The 14,328-nt window shown below is 48.4% G+C and overlaps 1 protein-coding gene across 1 annotated transcript in view; it reads left to right on the forward strand.

Moving 5' to 3' along the window:
- The window catches only part of VPS13C (vacuolar protein sorting 13 homolog C), a 2,873,871-nt gene that overhangs the window by 206,156 nt on the left and 2,653,387 nt on the right, over nucleotides 1-14,328 (forward strand). Inside the window, exon 4 of the mRNA XM_085648297.1 lies at nucleotides 10,753-10,848. Coding sequence (XP_085504423.1) covers nucleotides 10,753-10,848 — 96 coding nt within the window. The remainder of the gene's footprint in view (nucleotides 1-10,752; nucleotides 10,849-14,328) is intronic.

Here is a 14,328-nt window from a genome sequence, read left to right on the forward strand (position 1 = left end):
ACGTGGCCAGCAGGGAGAGCGTCCAGGTGCAGGAAATGATGGCAGCACAGGGACTCCTGGGCAATGGAGTCCCTGATCCTCACCTGGCGCTCGCAGCCCTGCTCCCCGAGATTCAGGCAGCTCCCCTGTCAGGAATCAGCAACGATGCGCCCAGGCACACGGGCGAAGCGGGACCCGCGGAGCGGGTTCCGCGAGGTGCAGCCGCAGAACAAACAGCCCAACAGGAAGGACCTCGCAGGACAGAGCTCGCGCTCACAGGTCAGTCAATGTCTCCCAAAGAGCTAGGGACAAGCAGGCTCTTTTCAGCTGTGCTTAGGGGACGTGGCCAGCAGGGAGAGCGTCCAGGTGCAGGAAATGATGGCAGCACAGGGACTCCTGGGCAATGGAGTCCCTGATCCTCACCTGGCGCTCGCAGCCCTGCTCCCCGAGATTCAGGCAGCTCCCCTGTCAGGAATCAGCAACGATGCGCCCAGGCACACGGGCGAAGCGGGACCCGCGGAGCGGGTTCCGCGAGGTGCAGCCGCAGAACAAACAGCCCAACAGGAAGGACCTCGCAGGACAGAGCTCGCGCTCACAGGTCAGTCAATGTCTCCCAAAGAGCTAGGGACAAGCAGGCTCTTTTCAGCTGTGCTTAGGGGGCGTGGCCAGCAGGGAGAGCATCCAGGTGCAGGAAATGATGGCAGCACAGGGACTCCTGGGCAATGGAGTCCCTGATCCTCACCTGGCGCTCGCAGCCCTGCTCCCCGAGATTCAGGCAGCTCCCCTGTCAGGAATCCGCAACGATGCACCCAGGCACACGGGCGAAGCGGGACCCACGGAGCGGGTTCCGCGAGGTGCAGCCGCAGAACAAACAGCCCAACAGGAAGGACCTCGCAGGACAGAGCTCGCGCTCACAGGTCAGTCAATGTCTCCCAAAGAGCTAGGGACAAGCAGGCTCTTTTCAGCTGTGCTTAGGGGGCGTGGCCAGCAGGGAGAGCGTCCAGGTGCAGGAAATGATGGCAGCACAGGGACTCCTGGGCAATGGAGTCCCTGATCCTCACCTGGCGCTCGCAGCCCTGCTCCCCGAGATTCAGGCAGCTCCCCTGTCAGGAATCAGCAACGATGCGCCCAGGCACACGGGCGAAGCGGGACCCGCGGAGCGGGTTCCGCGAGGTGCAGCCGCAGAACAAACAGCCCAACAGGAAGGACCTCGCAGGACAGAGCTCGCGCTCACAGGTCAGTCAATGTCTCCCAAAGAGCTAGGGACAAGCAGGCTCTTTTCAGCTGTGCTTAGGGGGCGTGGCCAGCAGGGAGAGCATCCAGGTGCAGGAAATGATGGCAGCACAGGGACTCCTGGGCAATGGAGTCCCTGATCCTCACCTGGCGCTCGCAGCCCTGCTCCCCGAGATTCAGGCAGCTCCCCTGTCAGGAATCCGCAACGATGCGCCCAGGCACACGGGCGAAGCGGGACCCGCGGAGCGGGTTCCGCGAGGTGCAGCCGCAGAACAAACAGCCCAACAGGAAGGACCTCGCAGGACAGAGCTCGCGCTCACAGGTCAGTCAATGTCTCCCAAAGAGCTAGGGACAAGCAGGCTCTTTTCAGCTGTGCTTAGGGGGCGTGGCCAGCAGGGAGAGCGTCCAGGTGCAGGAAATGATGGCAGCACAGGGACTCCTGGGCAATGGAGTCCCTGATCCTCACCTGGCGCTCGCAGCCCTGCTCCCCGAGATTCAGGCAGCTCCCCTGTCAGGAATCAGCAACGATGCGCCCAGGCACACGGGCGAAGCGGGACCCGCGGAGCGGGTTCCGCGAGGTGCAGCCGCAGAACAAACAGCCCAACAGGAAGGACCTCGCAGGACAGAGCTCGCGCTCACAGGTCAGTCAATGTCTCCCAAAGAGCTAGGGACAAGCAGGCTCTTTTCAGCTGTGCTTAGGGGGCGTGGCCAGCAGGGAGAGCATCCAGGTGCAGGAAATGATGGCAGCACAGGGACTCCTGGGCAATGGAGTCCCTGATCCTCACCTGGCGCTCGCAGCCCTGCTCCCCGAGATTCAGGCAGCTCCCCTGTCAGGAATCCGCAACGATGCGCCCAGGCACACGGGCGAAGCGGGACCCGCGGAGCGGGTTCCGCGAGGTGCAGCCGCAGAACAAACAGCCCAACAGGAAGGACCTCGCAGGACAGAGCTCGCGCTCACAGGTCAGTCAATGTCTCCCAAAGAGCTAGGGACAAGCAGGCTCTTTTCAGCTGTGCTTAGGGGGCGTGGCCAGCAGGGAGAGCGTCCAGGTGCAGGAAATGATGGCAGCACAGGGACTCCTGGGCAATGGAGTCCCTGATCCTCACCTGGCGCTCGCAGCCCTGCTCCCCGAGATTCAGGCAGCTCCCCTGTCAGGAATCAGCAACGATGCGCCCAGGCACACGGGCGAAGCGGGACCCGCGGAGCGGGTTCCGCGAGGTGCAGCCGCAGAACAAACAGCCCAACAGGAAGGACCTCGCAGGACAGAGCTCGCGCTCACAGGTCAGTCAATGTCTCCCAAAGAGCTAGGGACAAGCAGGCTCTTTTCAGCTGTGCTTAGGGGGCGTGGCCAGCAGGGAGAGCATCCAGGTGCAGGAAATGATGGCAGCACAGGGACTCCTGGGCAATGGAGTCCCTGATCCTCACCTGGCGCTCGCAGCCCTGCTCCCCGAGATTCAGGCAGCTCCCCTGTCAGGAATCCGCAACGATGCGCCCAGGCACACGGGCGAAGCGGGACCCGCGGAGCGGGTTCCGCGAGGTGCAGCCGCAGAACAAACAGCCCAACAGGAAGGACCTCGCAGGACAGAGCTCGCGCTCACAGGTCAGTCAATGTCTCCCAAAGAGCTAGGGACAAGCAGGCTCTTTTCAGCTGTGCTTAGGGGGCGTGGCCAGCAGGGAGAGCGTCCAGGTGCAGGAAATGATGGCAGCACAGGGACTCCTGGGCAATGGAGTCCCTGATCCTCACCTGGCGCTCGCAGCCCTGCTCCCCGAGATTCAGGCAGCTCCCCTGTCAGGAATCAGCAACGATGCGCCCAGGCACACGGGCGAAGCGGGACCCGCGGAGCGGGTTCCGCGAGGTGCAGCCGCAGAACAAACAGCCCAACAGGAAGGACCTCGCAGGACAGAGCTCGCGCTCACAGGTCAGTCAATGTCTCCCAAAGAGCTAGGGACAAGCAGGCTCTTTTCAGCTGTGCTTAGGGGGCGTGGCCAGCAGGGAGAGCATCCAGGTGCAGGAAATGATGGCAGCACAGGGACTCCTGGGCAATGGAGTCCCTGATCCTCACCTGGCGCTCGCAGCCCTGCTCCCCGAGATTCAGGCAGCTCCCCTGTCAGGAATCCGCAACGATGCGCCCAGGCACACGGGCGAAGCGGGACCCGCGGAGCGGGTTCCGCGAGGTGCAGCCGCAGAACAAACAGCCCAACAGGAAGGACCTCGCAGGACAGAGCTCGCGCTCACAGGTCAGTCAATGTCTCCCAAAGAGCTAGGGACAAGCAGGCTCTTTTCAGCTGTGCTTAGGGGGCGTGGCCAGCAGGGAGAGCGTCCAGGTGCAGGAAATGATGGCAGCACAGGGACTCCTGGGCAATGGAGTCCCTGATCCTCACCTGGCGCTCGCAGCCCTGCTCCCCGAGATTCAGGCAGCTCCCCTGTCAGGAATCCGCAACGATGCGCCCAGGCACACGGGCGAAGCGGGACCCGCGGAGCGGGTTCCGCGAGGTGCAGCCGCAGAACAAACAGCCCAACAGGAAGGACCTCGCAGGACAGAGCTCGCGCTCACAGGTCAGTCAATGTCTCCCAAAGAGCTAGGGACAAGCAGGCTCTTTTCAGCTGTGCTTAGGGGGCGTGGCCAGCAGGGAGAGCATCCAGGTGCAGGAAATGATGGCAGCACAGGGACTCCTGGGCAATGGAGTCCCTGATCCTCACCTGGCGCTCGCAGCCCTGCTCCCCGAGATTCAGGCAGCTCCCCTGTCAGGAATCAGCAACGATGCGCCCAGGCACACGGGCGAAGCGGGACCCGCGGAGCGGGTTCCGCGAGGTGCAGCCGCAGAACAAACAGCCCAACAGGAAGGACCTCGCAGGACAGAGCTCGCGCTCACAGGTCAGTCAATGTCATTATCTGATTATCTCTCCCTATTACCACTAAACTAAATTATAAATAATTAAAAGAAAAACACAAAACATATTAATCGCGTTACTCTACACAAAACACTGGCAAAGTGGTCTAGAAAATACAATGACTGCCTTAATGTTTTGGAAAACGAACATATTAGCCAATCAGATAAACCCTTGCCATTGCTATGTACTGCTGTACTAGCGCAGCAACAGATATCACAAAGTTAAAATACCTTTAAACTTAAAAATAACTTACTCTACTTACCTGCACTACACCACAGAATCATCTGCACACCCTAATATGTAATATTGCCAAATGTCATCAACTAACTGTTTTTGCTCAGTGTGGAATACAGAAGGACTCGTGCCATCCCTCTGCTGAGCAGGTTACACTGGCTTCCCACTAAGCAGAGAGCAAAGTTTAAGGGCCTCTGCATTGCCCATAAAGCCCTCTATGGCCAGGCCCCAGTCTACATTAAGGAACGCCTTAGGAACTATGTGCCGGACCGTACACTCCGCTCATCCGAGGCCTGCCTCTTGACCTTAACACGGTTCAAACAGTATCCAAGGGTGGCAGAGTTTTCTTTGTCCTACTCCCCCCGCTCTGGAATCAACTGGCTGACTGCCTCCGCAAGGAATCCGCACTCCTCCCTTTCAGCAAACATCTCAAAAGGTTCCTGTTCAGGGAGGCCTTGGCCACAGTTTAATCCTCTGCCATGCGGGATATTGGTAACTGCCGGTGGTTTCGGCCACTCTCTCTAAGCGCTGAGAGACCGGTTAGTGATTACGCTCAATAGAAATAACAGTTAACATAACAAATATCTATGGAAAATGCATTGAATTTCAAGCCCGTTTTGGTACCCCACTTTTTTCTTTGCACCCCCTCAACCAAATGCCACAAAACTTTCAGTTCTCCGAAAATGAAACAGGTGCACCAGGTCTGCACAGTTATACCAACATTCGTCAAATGGGTGCAAAGTTATTAAGGGACAAATATCCAAAAACCCATATCTCTGGTGACCCTAACTATAACTGCTGAGTGGCTACCGCCACTCCAGCAGGAATCTGGGCTGATCAGAGACAAACTCTAATACTGTGCTCAGTAGTTTTAAATTTGCATGGCTGTTTGAGGGCTTCTGTGCTCATTTTCCTAAAATACTACTGAGTCAAGGGCACAAACGTAGTGCAAGTCTCTTTTGCAGAGAGTGGCTACCGCCCTCTCTACCCAGGCTGTTGTAGACTGACAGTGGTAGCCTCATTAACCTATTCTGAGGGGTAACTGTACCTAACTGCCCTTTGGGGGAGTTGCATGCTGGCTCCTGCCTGGTAAATTCTGTGCAGTCCCCCTTAGCAAAATTATTTTTGCTTACCTCCTGTCATGTGTAGCCAGTGGGTTCCTGGAACGAGGATGGTGATTCTTTGTTTAAAATGAGCTGAGGTATGTATTCTGCTGGGTATTCCAACTTCCAGTGCCCCTCCCTGTTCCTTGTATAAGCTTGGTGGGTTTTGGTATGCACTAGCTTTTATCTTTATTTAGGTCAGTCGCCGTCTTTTGTGGTGACCTCCTTTCTACTGGGTGATGGTCGGGCCCCCTGGTCTGGAGTTAAATAAAATTCATCTCTGGGGGATAAGCCACAGGTACCAAGAGACTGGGAAGAGAAGTCAGTAGGCTCTCCTCATGCACTGATCATGCACTGAAATATGCCCCTGAATTGGAGTTGGACCCAGGATTGAAAAGTAGCAGACCCCTCTGATTGGATTGGAATGTCAATTTGGGAATGATCAGTTTGGTTTATTAGTCAGATGTTTGTTTAAGGCTGTTATCCTTTTCTGACCAGACACACACCAAGGTAGTGGAGTAAGCCAAGATCTTGTCATGGAATCCAGGAGAGCTGCATTGCAATTCTCCCAGACCATGGTACAGGGTTTGGGTTTGAGAAGTTGTCTCTGTGACCGATTACCTGTGAAAGGAATTGGAAAGTCTGTCGGAAGGAGGGGGCTTTAGCTCACCAGGAGACATCCTAGCAGTGACAAGCTATCTCTGAGTGTTATGGAGACAGTTGGCACTTTGAAGCACACCAAGACTGCAGATAGGTGTTTACGATAAGGAACCTTGCTGTGTGTTGGACCTGTTAGCGTTAGGGTGGTCTTCCCCCAAACCTTTGCCTTCACTGCTCCTGTATTGCTGAATTTGTTTTCCTTGCCCTTAGGACTCTGCACATTTTACCATTACTAACTAGTTCTAAAGTGCTTGTGATCTCGCCTTTAAACGGGGTGAAATTGGCTTACACCTAATAGGCACAATAAATGTACTTATAAAATCCTAGTAAAGTGGTACTAAAGGTACTCTGGCCTGTAGATTATATGCTGCTCTTTGGCCTGCAGCACTGATTGTGCCACCAATTTAGGTAGTCCTTTAAACATGCCTCAGGCCTGCTATTGCAGCCTGTATATGCAGTTTTAAACTGCCTTTTTGACCTGGCAAAATAAGCGTTTTGCCAGGCCTAAACCTTACATAAGGTAGGCCCTCAACAGCCCATAGGACAGGCAGCATTGTATTCAAAAAAATTAAAGCTGTAATTATTAGTTTACATGTCCTAACAACTCCTAAATAATTTTTTCACTACAGAGTGGCATACGTCTCCCATCGGCTAACATTGGGTTACCATATTACGTTTAATAAGTGATAACTTTTGATTTGGAGCAGGTTGGAAAATCATGTTTGGGGGCTATGGAATTGAAATTTAAAACCCGATTTTAAGTAACCATTCTGAAACTACTTCTTTTATAAAGTTGCCATTTTCATGTTCTAACATTTTGTTGCCTGTTCTTGAGTCACATGCCTAGGTGTAGTTGACAGTTGGCCTGTGTGTATTCCTCCCAGACAGTATGACTAAAGAGGGTCTGAGTGTTGGCTGGATGGCCCATTTATGGCTAGATGAAAGGGTGGAGTTGCCACCTACCACAATTCCACTTCAAATGCACTGGCTCAGCTCACAACCAAAGGACTTCACACTAGCCTGTTGTACCCCCAGACAGACTGGGACCACAGCAGGTTGGCAGGAAATTCCAGACACTCCTGGAGAGGGAAACTCCTTAAGCTTCTCCCACTTCAGAATGGGCACCAGGTATAAAAAAGGACCCTCAGACCTACTCTCCAGTACACTCCTGGACCTGTGGATACTACAGACTGATGCCCTGCTGCTTGAAGCGTGCCCTGCTTGATGAGAAGACTGGACCTGCACTACTCATCCCAGGCTGAAGTGACTCCAAAGGTACAGCTAACTGACCACTGTTAGAGCTACAGGGACAGAATAATCTCCAGAGGCCTCCCTTCATCAACCCAGCATACCAATTTCCTGGAACTGCAACTGGACCTGCCTGAGTCCTGCTGTCCCCTAATGCAGTGAGTTCCTGATCCCCAAGATGGGGCTCCTCAGGTCCTGGACCCTTGGTGTGACATCACTTGAACTCCTCCTTGCCGAAATGGAAAAAACCTAAAGTTTTGGGCTCTTTGCCACCGCAAACTGGCCTGTTCGCTCTCATATCTTGCCAACCACTCTGCTGTCAAAGTAAAGCTCTGGTGAACATGAATCTATGTGCTACAGCGACGACAAGATGCGCGAGATCTGCACTTTGTGCTACAGCATTGACAGCCCTTGGCCATTGCTGGAGCTTCACGGTGGTCACCATCTGCGACGCCCGACAGGATCTTGCGCTACAGCTGTGACCGCCTGCAATGCCCTACTTCTCCTTATGCCACAGCCACGACAATCCTCAATGCTCTCCCGGTTCCTCGTGGTGTCTCATACCGCAAATGGAACTTTTCTCGCTGGACTTTAGAAGGTAACTATTTCAGCAGGATTAACCTGGTCCCTGTGTCCAGCCGTACTCCAACGCTGTTGGGCAGATCTTGTGACTTTCACTCTTTCGCGCACTACCCAATAGCCACGAGAGGCGCTTTGTGCTTTTAGGAGCTACATTTACCTTAAATCTCCGGTTCTACTGATAGACTTTTTGTCATTATGGTGTCAAATAATTTATTATTTTTTACTCTACCTTCCTCAATTGGTGTGGGATTTTTCTTGTGTAGTATTTTCACTTTATTATTGTATGTGTGCTGCATAAATACTTTGCACATTGCCTCTAAGTTAAGCCTGACTGATTTGGGTCAAGCTACCAACGGGTTAAGCAGCTGTAATTTAGTCACTTTTTGTGGTTCATCCTGACCAGGATTATGGCTATTGCTTGAGTAGGGCTTCACGGCCCTCAACCAACAACTCACTTTCTCACACTGCACATCAACATCGAGGGAGACCATGGAACCTCCAAGTGAGACTACTTCACTCCTGACTGCTTCTCTGTGCTATGGGAACCTGTGGGTGTTTTCAGTTACCATCTGTAGCTGGGGGAAAAGTGCCTGGTTGAAGACCACACCATTTGAATCCTTAATCCCTGTCTCAGGATTTCTGTAGTCTCCAACTTTGTGCTGTACTAGCAGCAAGTAGCACCATCATCATGGGTGCCCTGCTATTAGAAACAACAGACTGCGGCCAATAGGCTTTTTGGTAAAGGCTCCCACCCTCTTTTTGTCATCTGAGTATATCAGGGTGGACGGACACCCCGGCCAGCCACTACTATCTATCATCTGTCCAGTGGCTTCTGGACTAGTTGGACTCCAGTAACTGTGCCAATACATCAGGCACACCTAACCAGACCATGACACCATGAGAGCAGTGTTCTCACAAAGCAAGGATGGGCACTTCTGTTGCTTTGGGTGGAGGGACAGTTAGTGGGCCAGGAACTTTTGACTTCCTATCAACTGCTGAAAGCAAATCATTACAATAAAAGTATTGGTACCAATGCTCTTGATTTGAACAGTAACCCTGTGTACCATAGTCTTTATAATGCAGTATTAATTGTGTTTTAATAGTCCTTAGCATCCAGGTGCAGTAATACTGTTGGAGGTCAGACCTGTGGCCCAGAGGGTTGTGGAGACTTCAGTTTTCTGTGTGTATCTTAGTTTTATATGTGGTATATTTTTCTTTTGTGCAATAAAGACTTTTCTTTTATAAATTAATGCACTAACTGGACATTAATCTTACTAATTGGTATCACAGTGTAAATAATATTCTGAATGCCTAACCCACCTCGCCTCTTTAAGTAAGCCTTGTACTGCTTAGTCCGCTAACCTGTAGAGGAGTATTCGGTTATCCGGTTTGAGTCCAGTAGTACTGTCGCCAGCGGTGAATTTCTCCAATTGATGCAACTGGAGCTCAGGAAACTCATTCGATCTACAAAGGGTTTCTATTCGTCTTCACACCTGCTGCTGGGAATCTATATGCCATTTTAATAAAATTATATATTATTGTATGAAACAATGGTTCACCAGGAACTCATTTCCTAAAATTTACAACATAATCTTTGGTAGAATAATTGCCTAAACATTCAGCCCTACATAGAGTATAGTTTAGCCTTCAAATAAAGCTTTTATTACAGATCCTTAAGATAGGGAAACTCAAAGATTGCTAGGTCCCCAGAGGTGTGTGTACACATAGTGAAATGTGTGACGACTCAATACAAGTTTGCTTTTATACCATAATAATTGACTGAGGTCAAGTTATCCAGTATGGGTCCTTCAAAATACATGCACAGGTTAATTTCTTGACATTGTGAAAAAGAGGGAGGTTCCTAAAGATATAAATCCCAACAGTGGCACTGTCCCACCTCGGTTACTATTTTACTTTTTCGTAATAATAAAAAAAATCAAAAATTCTCTGACAGTTATCTTACTGTTAGGACTTGGCATCCATATGAATCTCTATTGTGTTTTTGCAAATAAGCCAGCTCTTCATGCAAAGTAGGTAAGCTGTTTTTTGTCTAGATTATCCCAAAAGGCATCCTCTTGAGCCTCTTTAACAATGGTTTCCTTTATTATTTTTCATGCCTGGGTGCCTCTTAACTTTTTCTCTGTCCTAATAATGACCTCATAACTTATAAAAGAGGGCGAATCGCCAACATCTCATCAATGTCTTGGTCGTTTTTGCATTGTCAAAAAATATCTTTTTATATTTTAGAACTCTAAATTGGCTAAATTGACCTCAGTGAATTGTTATTGAATGTTTCGGCATCTAGCACTCTTTGATTTGCCCCCTCTTAAAGATTTCTAATATATGCTTTATTTTCTAGCCAGGGTGTTTTGTGTGGTATCTCGAATATTTTGGCAATTGTACTACCAGAGATTACAATGTAAATATTAGGAATTGAGTCCCTGCTGAACCAGCCTTATTTGAAATAATCGTCATAAGGAAATCAATATTCTTGAATAAGGTCCAAGTTTTATTGCAAGATGCTTTTTGTTTGCAGTGGTTTGATAAAAGATAGCTTTCAACCCGTCATGTTCCATCTTTTTTTTTATAATCCAGTGCATTGTATATTCTGTTGAAAAAGCTCACAAATACATTTGTATTTATTGAAATGTAAAGCCTTAATAGCAAAACGTAGTCCCTAGTAACAAATAAATATGTGCATGTGGGCTACATAATAGAATAATTCAGCATGACATGGATGGATGCCAGTGTAGTGTATTTGCCAGTAATCCATATCGTTGTGTTGAATGCTGCTGAATGTTAATGTTGCTTTTTTTATTTAGATAAACTTAATCTGAAAATCCCTTGGAAGAATTTGTATGGCGAGGCAGTGGTTGCCACTCTCCAAGGCTTATACATCCTTGTTGTGCCTGGATCAAGTAAGTGTTTTTTAATTTGTAAATTGCCCACCGGTGCATTTTCCGTTTAAATAGATTTGTAATAGCAGAATCGCGAAAAATTACGGCTTACTATATAGTGCACATCCCATACAGCACTGCTGCAAAACAAATTGACCATATTAATATCGTGTGTTTAGAGTTTGCCAATTTTGTATACAACTTAGATTGAGTTAGAGTAGCTGACCTGTTTAAACTCCATCATACACCCAGTATTACAGTATAGTTCATTTCAGGCTGATCGGTAGTATGAGCATCTAAAATGCACCAATAATAACAAAGTGTAAGGAATAAACGAAAATAGTAATTATCAGTATTTTAAAAATAAACCACTGAATGGGGCGTTTGTGAGTTAAAGTAGCACATTAGCATGTTAGATTAAAAGGACAATGCTATGCTGGTAGAGAGAATTATGCACGGGTACCAAGATATCGTTGAATCCAAGGTTTCCCCCCAACTCTCCATAAAACAAACATTGACAAAAGCAGCCGGTTTGTCTGTGCAAAAGAGGCATGGCCTTCTACATAGCACCGCAAGTTTGGCAAATAAAATGCAGGACACAGATGTAGTAGACACAGTAAGAGGCAAGTTGCCCAGAGATGAGGCATAAATAGCCTGTATGTTAGACCTGTCAGTCTTAGGGTGGTCTCCCCACAAACATTTTCCCTTCAACTCTCCTATTTTTCTGAATTTGATTTGTGGCCTTCCTACTCTGTGTACTTTACCACTTCTAACCAGTGCTAAAGTGATTGTGCTCCCTCCCTAAAACATGGTAAAATGAGCTTACACCTGATTGGCATATTTACTTTACTTATACACACTTGATAAAGTGGTATACCATACACCCTGGACATGTAAATTAAATGCTATTATTCTGCCACCCACTTAAGTAGCCCTTTAAACTATGTCTCAGGTCTGCCATTGCAGCTTGTGGGTGCAGTTTTTAACTGCCATTTTGACCGGCAATGTAAACCTTTTGCCAGGCCTAAACTTCTTTTTTTAATATATGCAAGTCACCCTTAAGATAGGCTCTGAGCAGGTCATAGGGCAAGTTGAATTGTAAATGAAAAGTTGGACATGTATTTTAAAGTTTTACATGTCCTGGTAGTGAGAAAGTCACAAATTCGAAAGATAACATTGGGTTACCTTATTATATTTAATAAGTGCTAACTTTTGATGGGGGACAGGTAAGTAAGTAAAGTTTGGTGTCTGAGGAATTGTGCTTTAAAATATTCCTTAATGGTAAAGTCAGATTTTAAAGAAAAAGAGCATACAAAGCACTCTTACTTAATCATGTGAGTAATCCACTGTTTGTCAGATTAGCTGGGTGCAGAAGGGTATCACATCTTGATTGTGGAGGTGTATGAATATGAAACTGTCTGCATATTGGGAACAGCGTTCCCTTTTCGCATTACTGATTTAGTCGGATGGAATTGATGCAAAGTTCTACCAAAAATCTTTTATGTTCTCCAGAAGATGGGTAATTTTACAGACAGTGAAGGTATGTTTTTACTGAAATAGTGAATAATTCACTTGGGAAAGGAAAACACAGGTTAAAAAAAATATTCAACGATATAAAAGATACTGCATGTTGACAGCTGAAATATGAATCTGAGAGAAAATTCACTCCAAGTTTGGTGGTAAAAACCCTAACTGTGTTCATGCTTCTTCTCATATGAACCAGAGTAAAAAGTGACTTTGAAAGGCAACACCCAGAACTAGGCTTGCTTGGTCAGGGAAGCTGTTGACTTAATCGAACTGTGTACACATAATCTGCTTTACAGTGGTACCTATCCAGCTGCAGTCATCTTCCTTTTCTATAAATTTCCACTGGTGGTTTTACTGGGCAACAGCATTAGGGTTTATGCTGCAGTGTTGCTTTGTGCAATCTTTTTCACTCAATTGGGCATGAAACATTTCATCGATTTTGGAAGATGTACCTTCAGAGGGACTATGGCAAGGTTGTCTGCATTTCATAATGCCAAACATATACTCTGATGTTTTCAATTAGGGAAGTTAAAGCAGTATGGAATACCTGCATATAGTCGCCAATTATGCTATGATTTATAACTTTAATGATGATGCCTACATTGCTGAACTTGGATTAGAAGTAGCACTTCCTCCTCTCAGAATACTCATTCTATGTTTCATCCTCTTCATGGTTCAACCAGCAGTTAAAGAGACGATTGCTCAGTGGGAGAAAACCCCATTGCCCCAGCTTATACACACTCCTAGAAGTCCAAATGATTTCCCCAGGGACTCACTGCCCTCCTCAGCACTATCTAAAAAGGTCCACTCCAGTTTTGTGGGAGAAATCATTTTCTGTACTACTATCACTGGGTCCGGATTATCACTGAATCATGGTCATCTGTATAGTTGGGAATAATATGCTGTACAGCTGGCCCAATCACAACCATCTCTGCTTCAGAGACCATTACAAACACCTTTACAGAAAATTGAAAGGCTCCTCTTGTTTTATGATAAATATAGCTGATTCCACCATCAAAAAGTGTGCAAAAAAATTACTCAAATTTGTTCTCTTAAGGAAAAAGGGCTGAGGACTCTTGGCCTTATTACGACTTTGGTGCTCCGACTGCCTAAGCCTCATACGTCACAAGACCGCAATGCCGGCAGTCATAAGACCACTGCATTACAACTGGACTGCCGGGCCTGTGGTGTGATGGCCGTGGTCTTGTACTGTCTGTATGTTTCGACTGACTGAGTGAGCCTGAAGCCAATGCAGCAGCCCAACAGCGCCTGCACTGTCATGCACACACTGTCGGCATGCACCATTTCATTCATGCCACACAGTGCATGCGCAACAGTGCAGATGTAGGGAGGCACAACATGTGCCCCCTGTCACATTGCAGAATGCGCAACAATGCCCGGAGGCTCTGTTTGGGGGTCCCCTCCTTGCTGTTCTGCCAGCTTTTTCAAGGCTTGCGGAAGGGCAAGTTGTAATATGGAAGGCGGTGCAGGGCTCAGCACAGCCTCCGTTCCTCTCCCATTCTGAACACCGCCAGCACCATGGGATTCAGGATCCTGGTGGTGCTTCGGTGTTGCAGTGGGCTGGGGTGATCCGACTGTCAGACTTGCAATCAGGTGATCGGACCACCTAGGTTATGGAGTTTGGACCGCCACCCTCGGTACGGTGTTCTCAAGACCGCTGTACTCATAATAAGCCCCTCTGTTGCATTGTGGATCTCTACCTTCACAATACACATCCCTTTAATACACATAAGTTGAATTAGGAATAGTACATCTATACTTAACTTATATATACTAACTTTCACAATATTTTGGCAGTTGATATTTTGGCTTCAAATTTTGGTAGCACAATATTTTTGTGCTTGGTACTCGACTTACAACCCACACAGCAGGGGTGAGTGGCTGAGGTTCTGCCACTGGGCCCTGTTCTTTGGCTGGTGTTGTTGGTTTTTCACCTTATCTGGCTCAATCAGG

The sequence above is a fragment of the Triturus cristatus genome, chromosome 3_2 (genome assembly GCF_964204655.1).
Source record: "Triturus cristatus chromosome 3_2, aTriCri1.1, whole genome shotgun sequence".
Taxonomy (NCBI): domain Eukaryota; kingdom Metazoa; phylum Chordata; class Amphibia; order Caudata; family Salamandridae; genus Triturus; species Triturus cristatus.